This window comes from Palaemon carinicauda, chromosome 15 (genome assembly GCF_036898095.1).
Source record: "Palaemon carinicauda isolate YSFRI2023 chromosome 15, ASM3689809v2, whole genome shotgun sequence".
In the NCBI taxonomy this organism is placed as follows: domain Eukaryota; kingdom Metazoa; phylum Arthropoda; class Malacostraca; order Decapoda; family Palaemonidae; genus Palaemon; species Palaemon carinicauda.
In genome coordinates, this window is record NC_090739.1 from 129,803,528 (window position 1) to 129,817,430 (window position 13,903).

General features: G+C 34.6%; 1 protein-coding gene across 2 annotated transcripts in view; it reads left to right on the forward strand.

Annotated features, from left to right (window-relative positions):
- LOC137654743 (uncharacterized) overlaps positions 1-13,903 on the forward strand; it is a 156,342-nt gene that overhangs the window by 50,814 nt on the left and 91,625 nt on the right. The window contains exons 13-26 of one of the 2 annotated variants that reach the window (XM_068388660.1): positions 74-287; positions 635-768; positions 2,109-2,275; positions 2,715-2,903; positions 3,538-3,647; positions 5,474-5,626; positions 6,560-6,688; positions 7,537-7,724; positions 8,248-8,430; positions 8,926-9,211; positions 10,351-10,492; positions 12,360-12,533; positions 12,996-13,174; positions 13,527-13,670. In XM_068388660.1, coding sequence (XP_068244761.1) covers positions 74-287; positions 635-768; positions 2,109-2,275; positions 2,715-2,903; positions 3,538-3,647; positions 5,474-5,626; positions 6,560-6,688; positions 7,537-7,724; positions 8,248-8,430; positions 8,926-9,211; positions 10,351-10,492; positions 12,360-12,533; positions 12,996-13,174; positions 13,527-13,670 — 2,392 coding nt within the window. The remainder of the gene's footprint in view (positions 1-73; positions 288-634; positions 769-2,108; positions 2,276-2,714; positions 2,904-3,537; positions 3,648-5,473; positions 5,627-6,559; positions 6,689-7,536; positions 7,725-8,247; positions 8,431-8,925; positions 9,212-10,350; positions 10,493-12,359; positions 12,534-12,995; positions 13,175-13,526; positions 13,671-13,903) is intronic. The other variant, XM_068388661.1, reaches the window with a different exon arrangement.

Consider the following 13,903-nt stretch of genomic DNA (forward strand, 5'->3'; position numbering starts at 1 on the left):
GTGTCATATATAAAATATAAAAAGACTTGTGTCAGCCTGTTCAACATAAAAACATTTTTCATTTCCAACCCAGACCTGACTTAGACACCATAGAAGAAGCTGCCCCATTGCTGGAGTCAGGGCCCGTTCCGGCAGATGCGTTTCTGGGAGTCGGAGGTCTCATTCACTCCTACTGTCAGGATCACTTGGACTGTAGCCAGCATGCCCCCGTCCAGAGAGTTATGACGGCCCTTCATGGTTTCATCTCTTCGAGCTGTCAAGAGGAAACCTCTGAGGCTAAGATCCAGGTTAGGCTAATCAGATTGAAAATATCAAAGGAATTCATCTTGGGTTTTTTTTTATTTCTATCTGATTGCTGTTATTTGTACTTTTCTGAAGGCAAATATGAAGTAAGGTAGTCTTAGTTGTGCTTACCAGTATTTATTTGATAAAAAAAAATAGCATAGAAACTTACAAGTAACACGGTGTAGTAAACATGCTTGATTTAAACATATAGAACCATATATTCACAATGTAAATATTTTTTTCAAATCTTGACATTTTTTGTGACAAACTCAAAATCATTTTGTTTTGGCTTTTGGTTAATTCATCAAGGTTGCCAGCTCATGAATTATCATTGCTCTCTTGATTTTAGGTTCTGATGGCTTTAAAAGGGATTGGCAATGCTGGATTGGCAGTAACAGAGGACATGCCAGTAAGCTTAGCTCAGTGTTTCTTCGAACAAGAGAATGAAAATGAGATTCGACTAGACGCCATTACTGCTTTCAGGTATAGTTATGTCTCTCTTCCTTCATTTTTCTGACTTGGATTTCTGTCTACTGTATATGCACCCTAATGTTTAGGCCTGGTTGGTGTATGCTGCCAAAAATGACGTCAATATTCGAGTACAGTAATTGCATGACCTACGATTGCATTGTGTAATATATCGAGGATTTTTTTGTTGCTCAGAATATTCTCAGTTAAGATTTTATAATAATTTAATGTATAGTTTATCCTCATCAGCCACTTGGTTTTACCTATGGAATAAAACCCATGATTTCTTGCGTAGAACTGTGTTAGCTATTTTTCGTTTGTTACTTGCTTCTTTACATTTCTCATTTGATTACAAAATCTTATTACTTTCCCAAGAAGCATGCTTTTATAAGCAATGTAATTTTAAGATTATTCTTTATATATTTTTCCTGTTTGATAATAGTAATATAATAGTTGGAAAAATCCACGTTAATATTTTTTGAATAGAACTATGTTTTATTTTTTTTTATTGAAGCAATAGTAATAATAATAACTAGAGGGGCACTCAGTAGAGCGCAGACCTCTGCCAGGGCAGCTTATTTCTTGACCTTTTGGACTGATTTTGGAAGTTTTGCTCATCCGTGACTTTGACCTTTGACCTTCCAACATCTAATAATTTCCAGCTCTTTACATAACAGTTTAAAATCTTTGCAAATTTCATTGCTTTATAAATAAAATTGTGGCCGTTTGGTTGATTATCAAAATTTGACCTTTTTCTTGACCTTGACCTTCAACTTTAACATGTATTAATTGTCATGGATTTTCATACACTCAAATATGAACCAAGTTTAAAGTCTCTGTGACAATGATGTCCAAACTTATGGCTGATTACGCGAATTGAACATTTGCTTGACCATGACTTTGACCTTCCAAAATTTTATTATTTCTGGCTTTTTACATAACAGTTAATCCCTGAAAGTTTCATTACTCTAGGATTAAAATTGTGGCCAGGAAGCTGTTCACAACCAAACACACATACACACACAAAGAAACACACAAACAGGAGGTAAAACATAACCTCCTTCCAACTTTGTTGGCAGAGGTAAGAATAATAGTAATAATAAAGTCTCCAGAATTCAAGCTTTAGATGGTTTTAATATCGAAGGCTACAAGCTCCTGTTGGTTTCTTTTTTAGAGTTGACTTATGCCAGCATAAACCCTTACTCAAATACAGTTGTATAAAGGAAAATGCATTTTTGGGAATAGGCCCGGTATAGGCCTCTGAATTCATTTGAACCATGAAAAACTCGAGAGGAATAAGTCATAATTGAAATGTCATTACTTATTTCTTTAATCAATAGCCTCCTTTTTTTCAGGCGGTTTCCCTGCCATGTCTCCCGCAAGCCGTTGGAAACTCTATTCCTGAACTCCCAGCAGGATTCAGAACTGCGAATCGCGGCTTACCTGGAGATCATGCGCTGTCCTAATTACCAGACGATTAAGCAGGTCAAGAGCATGCTTCTGTTTGAAGAAGTGAACCAGGGTAAGCCAGTCTCTTAAAATTTATTCACACTGTTGATCTTTAATGAGCAGAAAATTATACGACTGCCTCTGGTTGGATTTCAACAGATACTGTTGGTACTTCACAGTCAAAGAGCCAGTAACACTTCCTACTAGCCTCTGTTTAGACTGAATACTCATTAATGTAAAATAGTATTCTGAAATTTTAACTATAATGTTTTTTTGTTATTATAGGAGAGATGCAGCAAAAATTATACAGAAATATAGAATTATTTTTATTTACTCTTCTCATATTTATCTATTGAGTACATTACTGTATGACGCAATTGTCAAAGAGAATCTATTGAAGCTATATGTGTCTTTCAGTGTGTCATATGTATACACTATTGAATGGCAGAAATGCTAAGCTATAAAGTGAAAGTTTTAAACCTTTGCAAATCTTTTAACATCTTTCTTTGTAGTTGGATCCTTCATTTGGACACATCTGCAGAACTTGAGGGAAACAGGACTCCCCTCCAAATATGGTCTTCAGAGTCTCCTTTCAAATGAAGAAATTGTTTCCAAGTTCTCAGCCGATGTAAGGAAATTTTCAAGAAATTTTGAGTGGTCTGGCTTCTACAATGACCTAAATGCAGGTAGGAAAACTTTAAGTAAGGACATTAAATCTTTTATTTTTTGATGGATTATCGCGCGTCAAGAATATGTTGCATACTTGAATAGTCATTCTTACTTTACCATGAATTCTAATATAGCCTACAAATGAATAAGAATAAACCTAACAACACTGAAATTACCAAACAATTCTTCTTACATCACAGTCATTGTTCAGTGGCAACTTTTCTCATTTTAAGTGTAGAAGAGACTCTTTAGCTATGGTAAGCAGCTCTTCTAGGAGAAGGACTCTCTAAAATCAAACCATTGTTCTCTAATCTTGGGTAGTGCCACAGCCTCTGTACCATGGTCTTCCACTGTCTTTTGGGTTAGAGTTCTCTTGCTTGAGGGTACACTTGGGCACACTATCCTATCCTATTTCTCTTCCTCTTGGTTTGTTAAAGTTTTTATAGTTTATATAGGAGATATTTATTTTAATCTTTTTGCTCTTCTTGAAATATTTTATTTTTCTGTTTCCTTTCCTCACTGAGCTATTTTTCTTGTTGGAGCCCCTGGGCTTATAGCATCCTGCATTTCCAACTAGGGTTATAGCTTAGCAAGTAATAATAATAATAATAATAATAATAGTATACTATTGCTAGATTAAGAAAGTTGTATATATTTTTTTTGCAGGTGCTGGCCTTGATGGCAACATTATCTTTTCCCAGAGTTCTTACATCCCAAGGTCTGCGACGTTCAACTTCACTACAGATTTATTTGGACATTCTCTTAACCTTCTTGAGGTATTTCAATAGTTATAAGAATCATTGAATTTTAATTCTATTGCTTCCCATTGTAGCTAGTCTCTTGATTAGAAAAAATAAGGATGGGCAACCAGTATTCTTCAACATTATAGAAGTCATCTTATGACTTTCAAGAATAATCAAATCTAAAAGGATAGTTATCTATGTTGAATTTCAGGAATTGGGATGATTTGTTATTCATGCATGAAATGCATGAGAGGATCCCTGATATTAGGATAAAAATTTTAAAGAATGGCAGTACTCCAATGGAAAATAGAAAATTCCACGGTAAATTTTGAAATCGTAGGTGAAAACCAATAGATATGATGAGTAATCACTCAGTGGCAACTCCGCCCAAGACTGCATGTCGGGTTAAACTTTAAAACTGATTAATAAGTTAAAGATTCTGATTAGAAACTACTTCAATGACTACGACTTCAAGTACTTAAGAATGAGATTACGGAATACTTTCAAGATAATGCAGTCTATTGTGTTCTTGCGATAGTGGATGACAGCTCTTAACAACCATGTGTTTACTAAGATAACCCTGTAGCATCACTGTCTTTTATCTCTCTGATAACTAAATGATAACTAGGGCAAACTGCAGGCAAAACAATACGTTGCCAGATATGTATTTAGTGTTTCAATACAAATGACGAAACATGCAATGTCATGCAAGTTAGATAGCTTCATTCAACAAGATAAGGAGTTTGTATGTTTTGTCAATCAATTTTTTTTTCTTTTAGAATTTGAGGAACAATACATCTAGGAAAACTAATTCCAAACAATTCCTAGTTGTTAGATTTAAGAGTATTTTGTGAAATAGATCTAATTTTATCAATGTATGATCTATTAAAATATTAGATGAAATACTTCACATATTGTCCCTTTCATTTTATGCTGTAAATGTCAGAAAATTGGATTTAATGGTCACATCCTGTGGTGGATAACAGGGGAGGGTGGGCTGAGGCACCCTAGTAGTACCAGCTGAACTCGGTTGAGTCCCTTGTCAGGCTGGGAGGAATGTAGAGAGGGGAGGTCCCCTTTTTTATTTTATTTGTTTGATGTCGGCTACCCCCAAAATTGTGGGAAGTGCCTTGGTATATGTATGTGTCTTTTAACATGTTCAATTAAATTATTTGAGAATATTCATCGCTGCCCAGAATTTTTAGTTTATCTCTTATGTGAAATTACCCAGACTTGGGAATTAATGGGAATTGCCTAATTTCTTATCTTTTGATATGTAATTACACAAAATTATGAACGTTTGGTCAGAAATTACATAAATTGTTACTTAATTAGGTTTCAGTGATGCAGTTGTAGTGTACTAGTACAAAATTCATCTCGTTTTGTGTACAAAAATAATGACGATGTGTCATGTTTTATAGAAAAAGCCTTGTTGTAGTAGTAGTAGTAATAGTAGTACTTTTTTAATTCTCTTGCTTGAGGATACACTCGGGCACACTTCTATCTAGTTTCTCTTCCTCTTGTTTTGATAAATTTTTATAGTTTTTGTAGGAAATATTTATTTTAATGTAGCTATATTTAAAATATTTTGTTTTTCTTTATTTCCTTTCCTCACTGGGCTATTTTCCCTGTTGGGCCCCCTGGGCTTATAGCATCCTGCCTTTCCAACTAGGGTTGTAGCTTAGCATTTAATGATAATAATAATAATATCATTATTGTTACTTTCTTTATTGTTAATACTATTTTTATTATTACAGTTATCATCATTATCTGAAACACAATTCAATACAAATAAAACTTTCCCATACGTAACTACAGTACTGTGTCAGTTTACATGTGAGTGTGTGTTTATCCGGTAGATTGGTGCTCGCGTCGAAGGCATGGACCGTTATGTTGACAGTGTCTTCCGTCCAACGCCTTATGAGGAGACAGACAATTTTGTCAATGGCAAAATTAATGAGCTGATGGAACGAACTGGAAAACGCTCACAGTATTTGACAAAGGATGCTGAAGTAAGTAGAAGGAAGGCGTGTCAGTTTTAGGTTATTTTAGTAAGTACAGTATAGAAGTGGGAAGGAGTTTACTAAGTTTGTTGGGGTAACGACTCTGATTCAAGGTGCTAAAATAAGACGAAAACAAGTAAGAAGTTCATTGAAGTTTTGATAAAGATGAATAAAATTTCAACTATTTAAGTTAGTATAAAATGGGGTGGAACTTTTCTGACCACTAGGAAGCTCAATATTATTTAGGGAATTAATATTTTTACAGTAGTGTAGTATGAAGAAATTTTCTAAGCTCAGTAGCTGCTTGAATCATATTTAGTCTGGTGACTGTTGATCATTCTAATGATTTAAATAACATATAGGATTCTAAAAGATTTTTAAAGAAACTGGAAATGTTATGAAGCTTATCAGAAAGTGGAATAAGTTTTAAGCTTTTTCAGTAACTGAAAGTTTAAAGATATTTCCAAACTTCTTTAGAGACCTGAATATATAGAATATATAAGTAAGAATATCAGTATAGAGACATGTTCAAACTGTATTCAGAATTTTAACATGAATTATATTTTTTATCAAAGAGTATGTTAGATTTTACGGATGCCTAATAAGCTTTACGGACACCTGCCAAGCCTTACCAGAAATATGTTAAGGAGTTTCTTGAACAATATATAGAAACCTTTAATTTTTATGCAGTATACTGAAATGTAAATTGATTGCTAAACATATTTTTCCCTTTGCAAAGTAAGGTTACATTTGTGTACGTTTAATCATCAAGAAAAATTAACAGAAATTGATAATCTTCCATCTGTGATATACGACTTTAGTCACTGTTTTAAACAACTATATTTCTAATATAGCAAATGAAAATTAAACTATTACTCTGCTGGTAAGACCTGTCAGTGTTTCTTAGGAATCCCCCAATAATCATATATCATTTCCCAACAGCTTTCTCTTCACATGAAGACCTTCGGAAGTGAGATCTATTATCGCCACTTGCATGGAATGGACAAGATCATGGAAGCAATCAGCACTCTCAACCCAGCCGAACGGATTAGGAAGTTGAATGAGGGAGAGGTTGGTAACTTTTTAATGAATGAATGAATGAATCATATAATGGTTCCAATGAGCAGCTCAGTGTAAAATTTGGTTGTAGAATCAAATGTTTTTTTATAATTCCTCCTCCAAGACTAAAGAGATCATTTATGGATGAAGTTTTAGGATGAAATTCAACTCTCCTTCTAGTATAATTTATAGGACATCCAAATTGAAGTTAAAGCGTGCTGTTTAATATGATTGATTAATTATATTCAAAATGAATCACATTTAGAGTTTGTTGATAAAATAGCCTAAAGAGATTAATTGCCTGCATTAGTTTGGAATAATTTAAAGGAAATAAAAATATATTTAAGCAAGATGACTATCAGTTTTAAATTTGTAAAGAAATACTATACAAACTGAGTACAGTATTCATGCACAGGTGATTTATTAAGAATATCATTGTCAATCTGTTTCAGATAGTTATTTTTTCCTATATTTGTAATAAAAAATTACACTGTATCATTACGCAAAAGTTCAAGTGAATTGGCTTTTACCACATATATCAGTTGAAGCAGTATCTTTAAAAGACATAATTTCTTAATCAGTCTTTTGAGACCTTAGGCTATAACCCTCGAAATCTGTCTGTGCTGTGTGTTATGAAATAATCTGGAAATTATTTTTACCAGTAAATATTCACACTCATTATATTAATTGCTACTGGACACTATGATTTACATATGAAATTTTTTTCAATTCTTCCTCCAGTTATTGCAAAATCCTTATAGATATTTTCTTTTTTCTAGAGAAAGGCTACATGTATCTAATTAAACCTATCATAAAGGATTAAAGTTCTCTTTCACATATTGCAATATCATGCTCCACAGGACATCAACTTGCAAAAATCCTGGTTAGCTGTTGAATCGGCGTACATCATTCCAACCACTGCCGGTATGCCCTTGAACCTCACTATCACTGCCAGTATCGCCCTTGATGTGCATGCAAGTGGTAAACTAGATCTCTTTTCCTTCTTTACTAGTGGCCAGGCTAGTATCAGTGGACAGCTAAAGCCAAGGTAAGGTAATGGTAGTTCCAGGCAGGCACATGGGTTTAGAAATTATTTTTTGGTCATAGCATTTTCTGGCCAGGATCCATGGCTTAGGTGCCTTGAATATTCTGATGTTATGTTAAATCAATAAGAAAATGAAATTAACGTTAACATTCCTACAAGATCCGACTTATCTACATCCCACACCCCCTCATCCTGGCTATATCTATTCCTTCCACATAAGTCAGTGGGACCATGGTTCAGTAACTAATTGTATCCCCAAGCCAGATTTAGATTTTGGTAAAATAAATGTCCGTCAGTATATAAACCATGTCTTTTATTACAAGCCTTATTTCATCCCTCACAATGTTATTTGTTACTGAAATAAGATTATAAGAATTATTTCATGTTCTCTTTGTGCTGCAGGGTTAATATTATTCACTGCTCGGGATGAATGGTCAGTTTGTTGATTTTGTTTAATTGCAGTAATTCTATTCTAAATGAAAAGTTGCCTTGTGAATGTATGTTTAACGCTGATTTCCTTTAACAGTGTTGGTATCGAGGTTGTCGGTTCAATGATTGTCGACGGCCATTCTTCTCAGTCGGGAGCCGAGATCGTTGCAACATTGCATTCTTCAACTGTTCTGGACGGCAGATTTGACATAGAGGGATCAGAAAATGTTCGCATTGATATCAAACTTCCAAGAGACAAGGTGGAAATAATGAATATTACGTAAGTTGTGTTACAGACTTGTGATTGCTTAGGATTTGAATCTCTAGGAGTTCGGGTCACTGTTAGATTGTGAATTAATTCTTCAGTGATTTTGCTAATTGGAGGAAAATCCAGAATAAGAATAAGGCACTTAGCGTAAATGATAAAAGTAGTACTTGGATTTCCAACTTGGAATAATGATGTATTTAGTAGGTTCTGTACATTGTAGGTAGGCTATTTGAACCGTGAACAACCATTCATCTTTTAATTCTATTTTCTAATGTGTTAGGGAAATGTCCGTACAGTTTATATAATGTAATATAAAGTAAAGAGAAAAATATCAGGTCCCTAAATTGATTATAGATTAATATGTGATAGAACAAAGTTAAAGCTTTATAGAATAACTTACAGTAAGAACTGCAATGAGAACAGCTTTAAAAAGGGCATTCTCCCTGGCAAAGTTTGTTTTAATATCCTTCATTATTTTGTGTTAAAACATTGACCTATGCCAAACAGATCAAAGCTATTCCTTGTCCACGGATCATTGGACGTGTCGGCCGAGGGATCCCGAGAAGCCATAGAAGGGGTGGCCATAGACCGAATGGAAGTCAGCGGGTGTACGTCTTATGAAGAGCAAATTGGAACCAAGCTCTGTTTGAACGTCCAGTACCCCAACGCTTCGAGGGTACCTGAGAGTCCTTTTTACCCTCTGACTGGACCATCACAGCTGCAATTGGTCCTGCACAAAACGGACCCCAGTTTGACCTGGTATCAACTACGCTATACGTGGGAATGGAGGCCTGTGAGTGTTACTCTTGAATAATGGCGATCAATTTTAATATTGCTGGTTTTAGCTCAGTTAGGTGCCACTTCATAAACTGCTAGTTATAGTTGTATTCTACCTCATTTCACACAATTACATACCTGTACTATAGAACAATGAATCACCTTCTTTAAGGACCAATCCAAATTAGTTTGAAATATGGAGAACGAAATAAACTGAATTTTAACGGTTGGGCATTTGCACTTTGTTGATATATTTAAACTCGGTTAAAGAGTTACATAGTGTTTCTCCAACTGATGAGTGAAATTTTGTTATGCTTAAGGATTTTGTAAATGCTGAAGTTACTACCCAAAGAAAAATAAACAAATGGTAAAGTTACTACACAAAGATAAATAAAAAGCAAATGCTGATCTAGGAAAATACTTTTGAAACCTCTCTTAGGTAATGTAATTTCAAGATGTTCTTTAACTGAAGTATTTCAGGATGCAATAGGGCCATCTATCTCATTTATAGCTATCATGTGTTAAGATTTGTTTTCATAGTTTATTGTAGTGTGAGGTTCTAAAATGAGTTCTGTAGATATCTAACTACATTCTATTGTGGCATGAAGAAACCAGATGATATTAATCAAAAGTGAAGCTATCTAGGTTTTTATATACAGTATATTCTAATGGCAGGTATCCTTAGTTTGACAAACTTTCATATTCAAATCAGTACTGTTAGATTATATTTCTTATCATATCGTCGTCGTCGGCGCCCACTCGTGTCCGAGTATTGGGTTCTGTCGTTAGCCATCAGCCTCCTATCTGTGGGGTGGGTGCTTATGCCTGATGTGGCATATATACGCATTATAGATAAGAGAATACTGTAATGTCATACTCTCTAAATAAATCAGGTAGAGAGGCAGAAGCAGTTTGCGTCAAATAGCATTTGAAAGGAGTATTCTCAATTATCTATTTGTAAAAGTATCTTAGATGGAAAGAAAGATTAAGTATGTTAGCATGATCATAATTTCAAGTGTCTTGCTGGAAACTGGATAGTTTAGATTAGATGTTTTCTTAGCCCTTTCAAAGTGTAAGCCTATGAATCATTTTGGGGTTGCCTATAGCCTTTACAAAAAAATTAGTTTAATAATTGAAACCTCTTATTAATTGCAGGACTACAGAACATTTTTGTTATCAGTGAATACTCCAGGAACAACAAGTCCTCGTGAACACAGCATAAAATACAACATTAACTTCAGATCGCAGAATATTATACTCGAGCTGCGGTCTCCGATGACGAGCATATTAGCAAGAGGTTAGTGTAATGGGCCATTGCTGGCGTCATTTGATGCTGAACTCTGTACCGAGTACCAAATATAATTTTTCATATTTGTGGACAATCAAAGCTACAAAAGTTTGTAACAATGATAATCCTCTAGTGAGACTTGGATGTAGTTATCCGTGCTACCAGTTCAGTCTGATTTACGATGGTAGTTCATGCGAGGGAATCATTGATTTTTGGTTACTTGGTCCAAAGTTTGTTGCAAGATGCTTAAAAATACCAGAAAACATTTTCATGTAACACCGTTTAAGACCTGTCTGAATTACTCATCTTGACAAGTTTCAGTCATCAATTCTACACAGAACATTTTTAAATTCTTTATTACTCTATAGGCAACTAAAGTGTATAGAATTACAAAATGCACTTTTGAATGGTATAAAGTAGTCTATCTCAGTTTCTGATCTTAAAAAGAAAACACCATGTAGGCATATTGCTGCCATAATGTAAACAAAGGAGAATGGAGCAATGTAGGGTTAATATATGACTCTTCAGTTGTACACAACTTAGACCCTACCGTAGAAGAGACAATTTAGCTATGGTAAGCAGCTCTTCTAGGAGAAGGACACTCCAAAATCAACCATTGTTCTCTAGTCTTGGGTAGTTTTATAGCCTCTGTACCATGATCTTCCACTGTCTTGGGTTAGAGTTCTCTTGCGTGAGGGTATACTCAGGCACACTATTCTATCTCGTTTCTCTTCCTCTTGTTTTGTTAGTTTTCTTAGTTTATACAGAAAATATTTATTTAAATGTCATTGTTCTTGAAATATATTATTTTTCCTTATTTCCTTTCATCACCGGGCTATTTTCCCTGTTAGGGCCCCTGGGCTTATAGCATCTTGCTTTACTAACTAGGGTTGTAGCTTAGCAAGTAATAATAATAATAATAATTATTTAGCTATGGTAAGCAGCTCTTCTAGGAGAAGGACACTCCAAAATCAACCATTGTTCTCTAGTCTTGGGTAGTTTTATAGCCTCTGTACCATGATCTTCCACTGTCTTGGGTTAGAGTTCTCTTGCGTGAGGGTATACTCAGGCACACTATTCTATCTCGTTTCTCTTCCTCTTGTTTTGTTAGTTTTCTTAGTTTATACAGGAAATATTTATTTAAATGTCATTGTTCTTGAAATATATTATTTTTCCTTATTTCCTTTCATCACCGGGCTATTTTCCCTGTTAGGGCCCCTGGGCTTATAGCATCTTGCTTTACTAACTAGGGTTGTAGCTTAGCAAGTAATAATAATAATAATAATTAGTTTGCAGTTAACATAATGTTGTGTTAATTGTATTACGTTTCATAATGAAGTTATACACGGTTTGTCAAGCAACCCAATTTTACTTTAAAAGTAAATCATGATGCAGTGTTGAAAAAGTAAAGGGTTCCAAGGATGACTCTGCAGGAAATAGGATTTATTCAACTTTGAGGACTAGCCTACATCCAGTTTTGTTGCTCAACATTTATATGAATTATTTTCCATGATGGATCCATTGTCATTGCCCTGTGAAACTTTGGCAAGCCTTTTACAGTCAGTGAAGTAGAATTATGAGGCTTAGAGTGTGCTCTTTGAAACTAAAGTCCAAGAGGAACTATTTGAAATAGCTTTACCTAAAACTACAATACTGTATATGATTTATAAGTTATCATGGTATTTTTAAGTTCCAACCACATTTATTATGAATAGATTTTAATCCTGTTCCAATTTTTCTTCCATTCTTGTTTTATTTCATAATGCAAATTTGTTTTTTTTTTTTAGAGTTACAGGCAAAAATCCCAAATTCTGTCGTTATTACTTCATATCATTAGCTCTACAGTATTTCAGCTTTGCTCCGGTTTTCATTGCAGGACGCTATGTGTGGACGGAAATGGAGAAACGCATGGACATAAGTATGACGATCAATGACCAGGAGGCTTCAACAGTCAATGCTGGCTTTTCACGTCATAGTAAACAAGGACGGGATGTGTTCAGCCCTATATTCACTATTTCCTGGAGAGGAGAGGAAATTGTTAAATTTACAGGTACCAAGCGATTTGATATGTCCATTAAGGGATTCAATACTTTGTAAGGGATAGAATATGTGTATTAAGGATTTTTTTGTTCATTGTAGGTGTAATACCTTCATTAAGGGATCAATTATGTTCATTAAGAGAATTCATATGTCCATGACATAAACAGCACTTGCTTATGGCTTTATAAAGTATGAATTCTAACTGAAACTTGTTCACATTCACTTTTTTACTGATGAAGGAAAATAAAGTATATTTCAAATAGAAGGGTCATTTTATGAATTGGAAATAGTTACTTTAAGCTTACACCTCTAACACAATACTAAAATGATGATATATATTTACTGAGCATTCCACTAATAAAGTGGTATTTCTACAATGTAAGCTGTACGAACTAAAATGCACTAAGTAATTCATCCCGATAATAACAGTCTTTCCAAGAAGATTCACAATTCCTCATATTCCTTAAAATAGGAGTCATAGATTTACGACAGAAGGCGGGGGCTCAGTTGTACGAGGTCGATGTGCAGGTGAATTACCTGGTGCCAGGCCCCGGGGGTACGTGGCAGCGAGCGACGGGAACCATACAGGGATCGCTTAGTGACAATGGATCTGAAAGGGATGCAAATTTGGACATCGTGTATAGCCCATCGGTATGTTGTAATTTAGACGCTTTGAAGTAATTTAATTTCTCTTCTCACGGCAGAAGAGAGACAGGTAGATGGCATTATGAACTCTCGGGTAATTGAAATCCATATAATTTGTGGGTAATTCTAAATATCTCAATCTTTATCAATAACCCTCAGGATATTCTGTAGTAGATTCTTAATTTTAGATATCCTAATTCTTAAAATAACTAAAATGCATTAAGTGAATTAAGTTTTACCATCATCATCATAATAGTTTTTATCAATATCGCCAAAGATATCCATTCCAGGAATGTCCCTGGTGAATTGAAAGTGTAATATATGAATATTAACACTTGTTTAATGTTTGATTTTTCAGTTATCATTGCCCAGGGAAAACATCAAGATAGAATACCGCGTGGCTAACTCATCAACCACCAGTGATATTAAATTTGAGCGTCGATGGCGATTCTTCTTCTCTCAGTTCCCCAACATTAATTTCATGGGTGCTTGGTTTTATAGGGTGAGAAATGCTTACGAGTTTTTGAGGACGGAGTAAAATTATCCTTTAGGTTATCAGCATGTTTTTCAAACAGTGCCATTTTGTATATAAACACTCATTTAACGATACATTTATGGTTGAAGGGACTGAAAAGATTAGAACTTTTGTGCAAAAAAGGTGGAGTTTTCATTAAGAATTGCTTTTATTATTGATGTATTTTTTTCTATTTTTGAGCATAGAGAGAATTCTCGGGC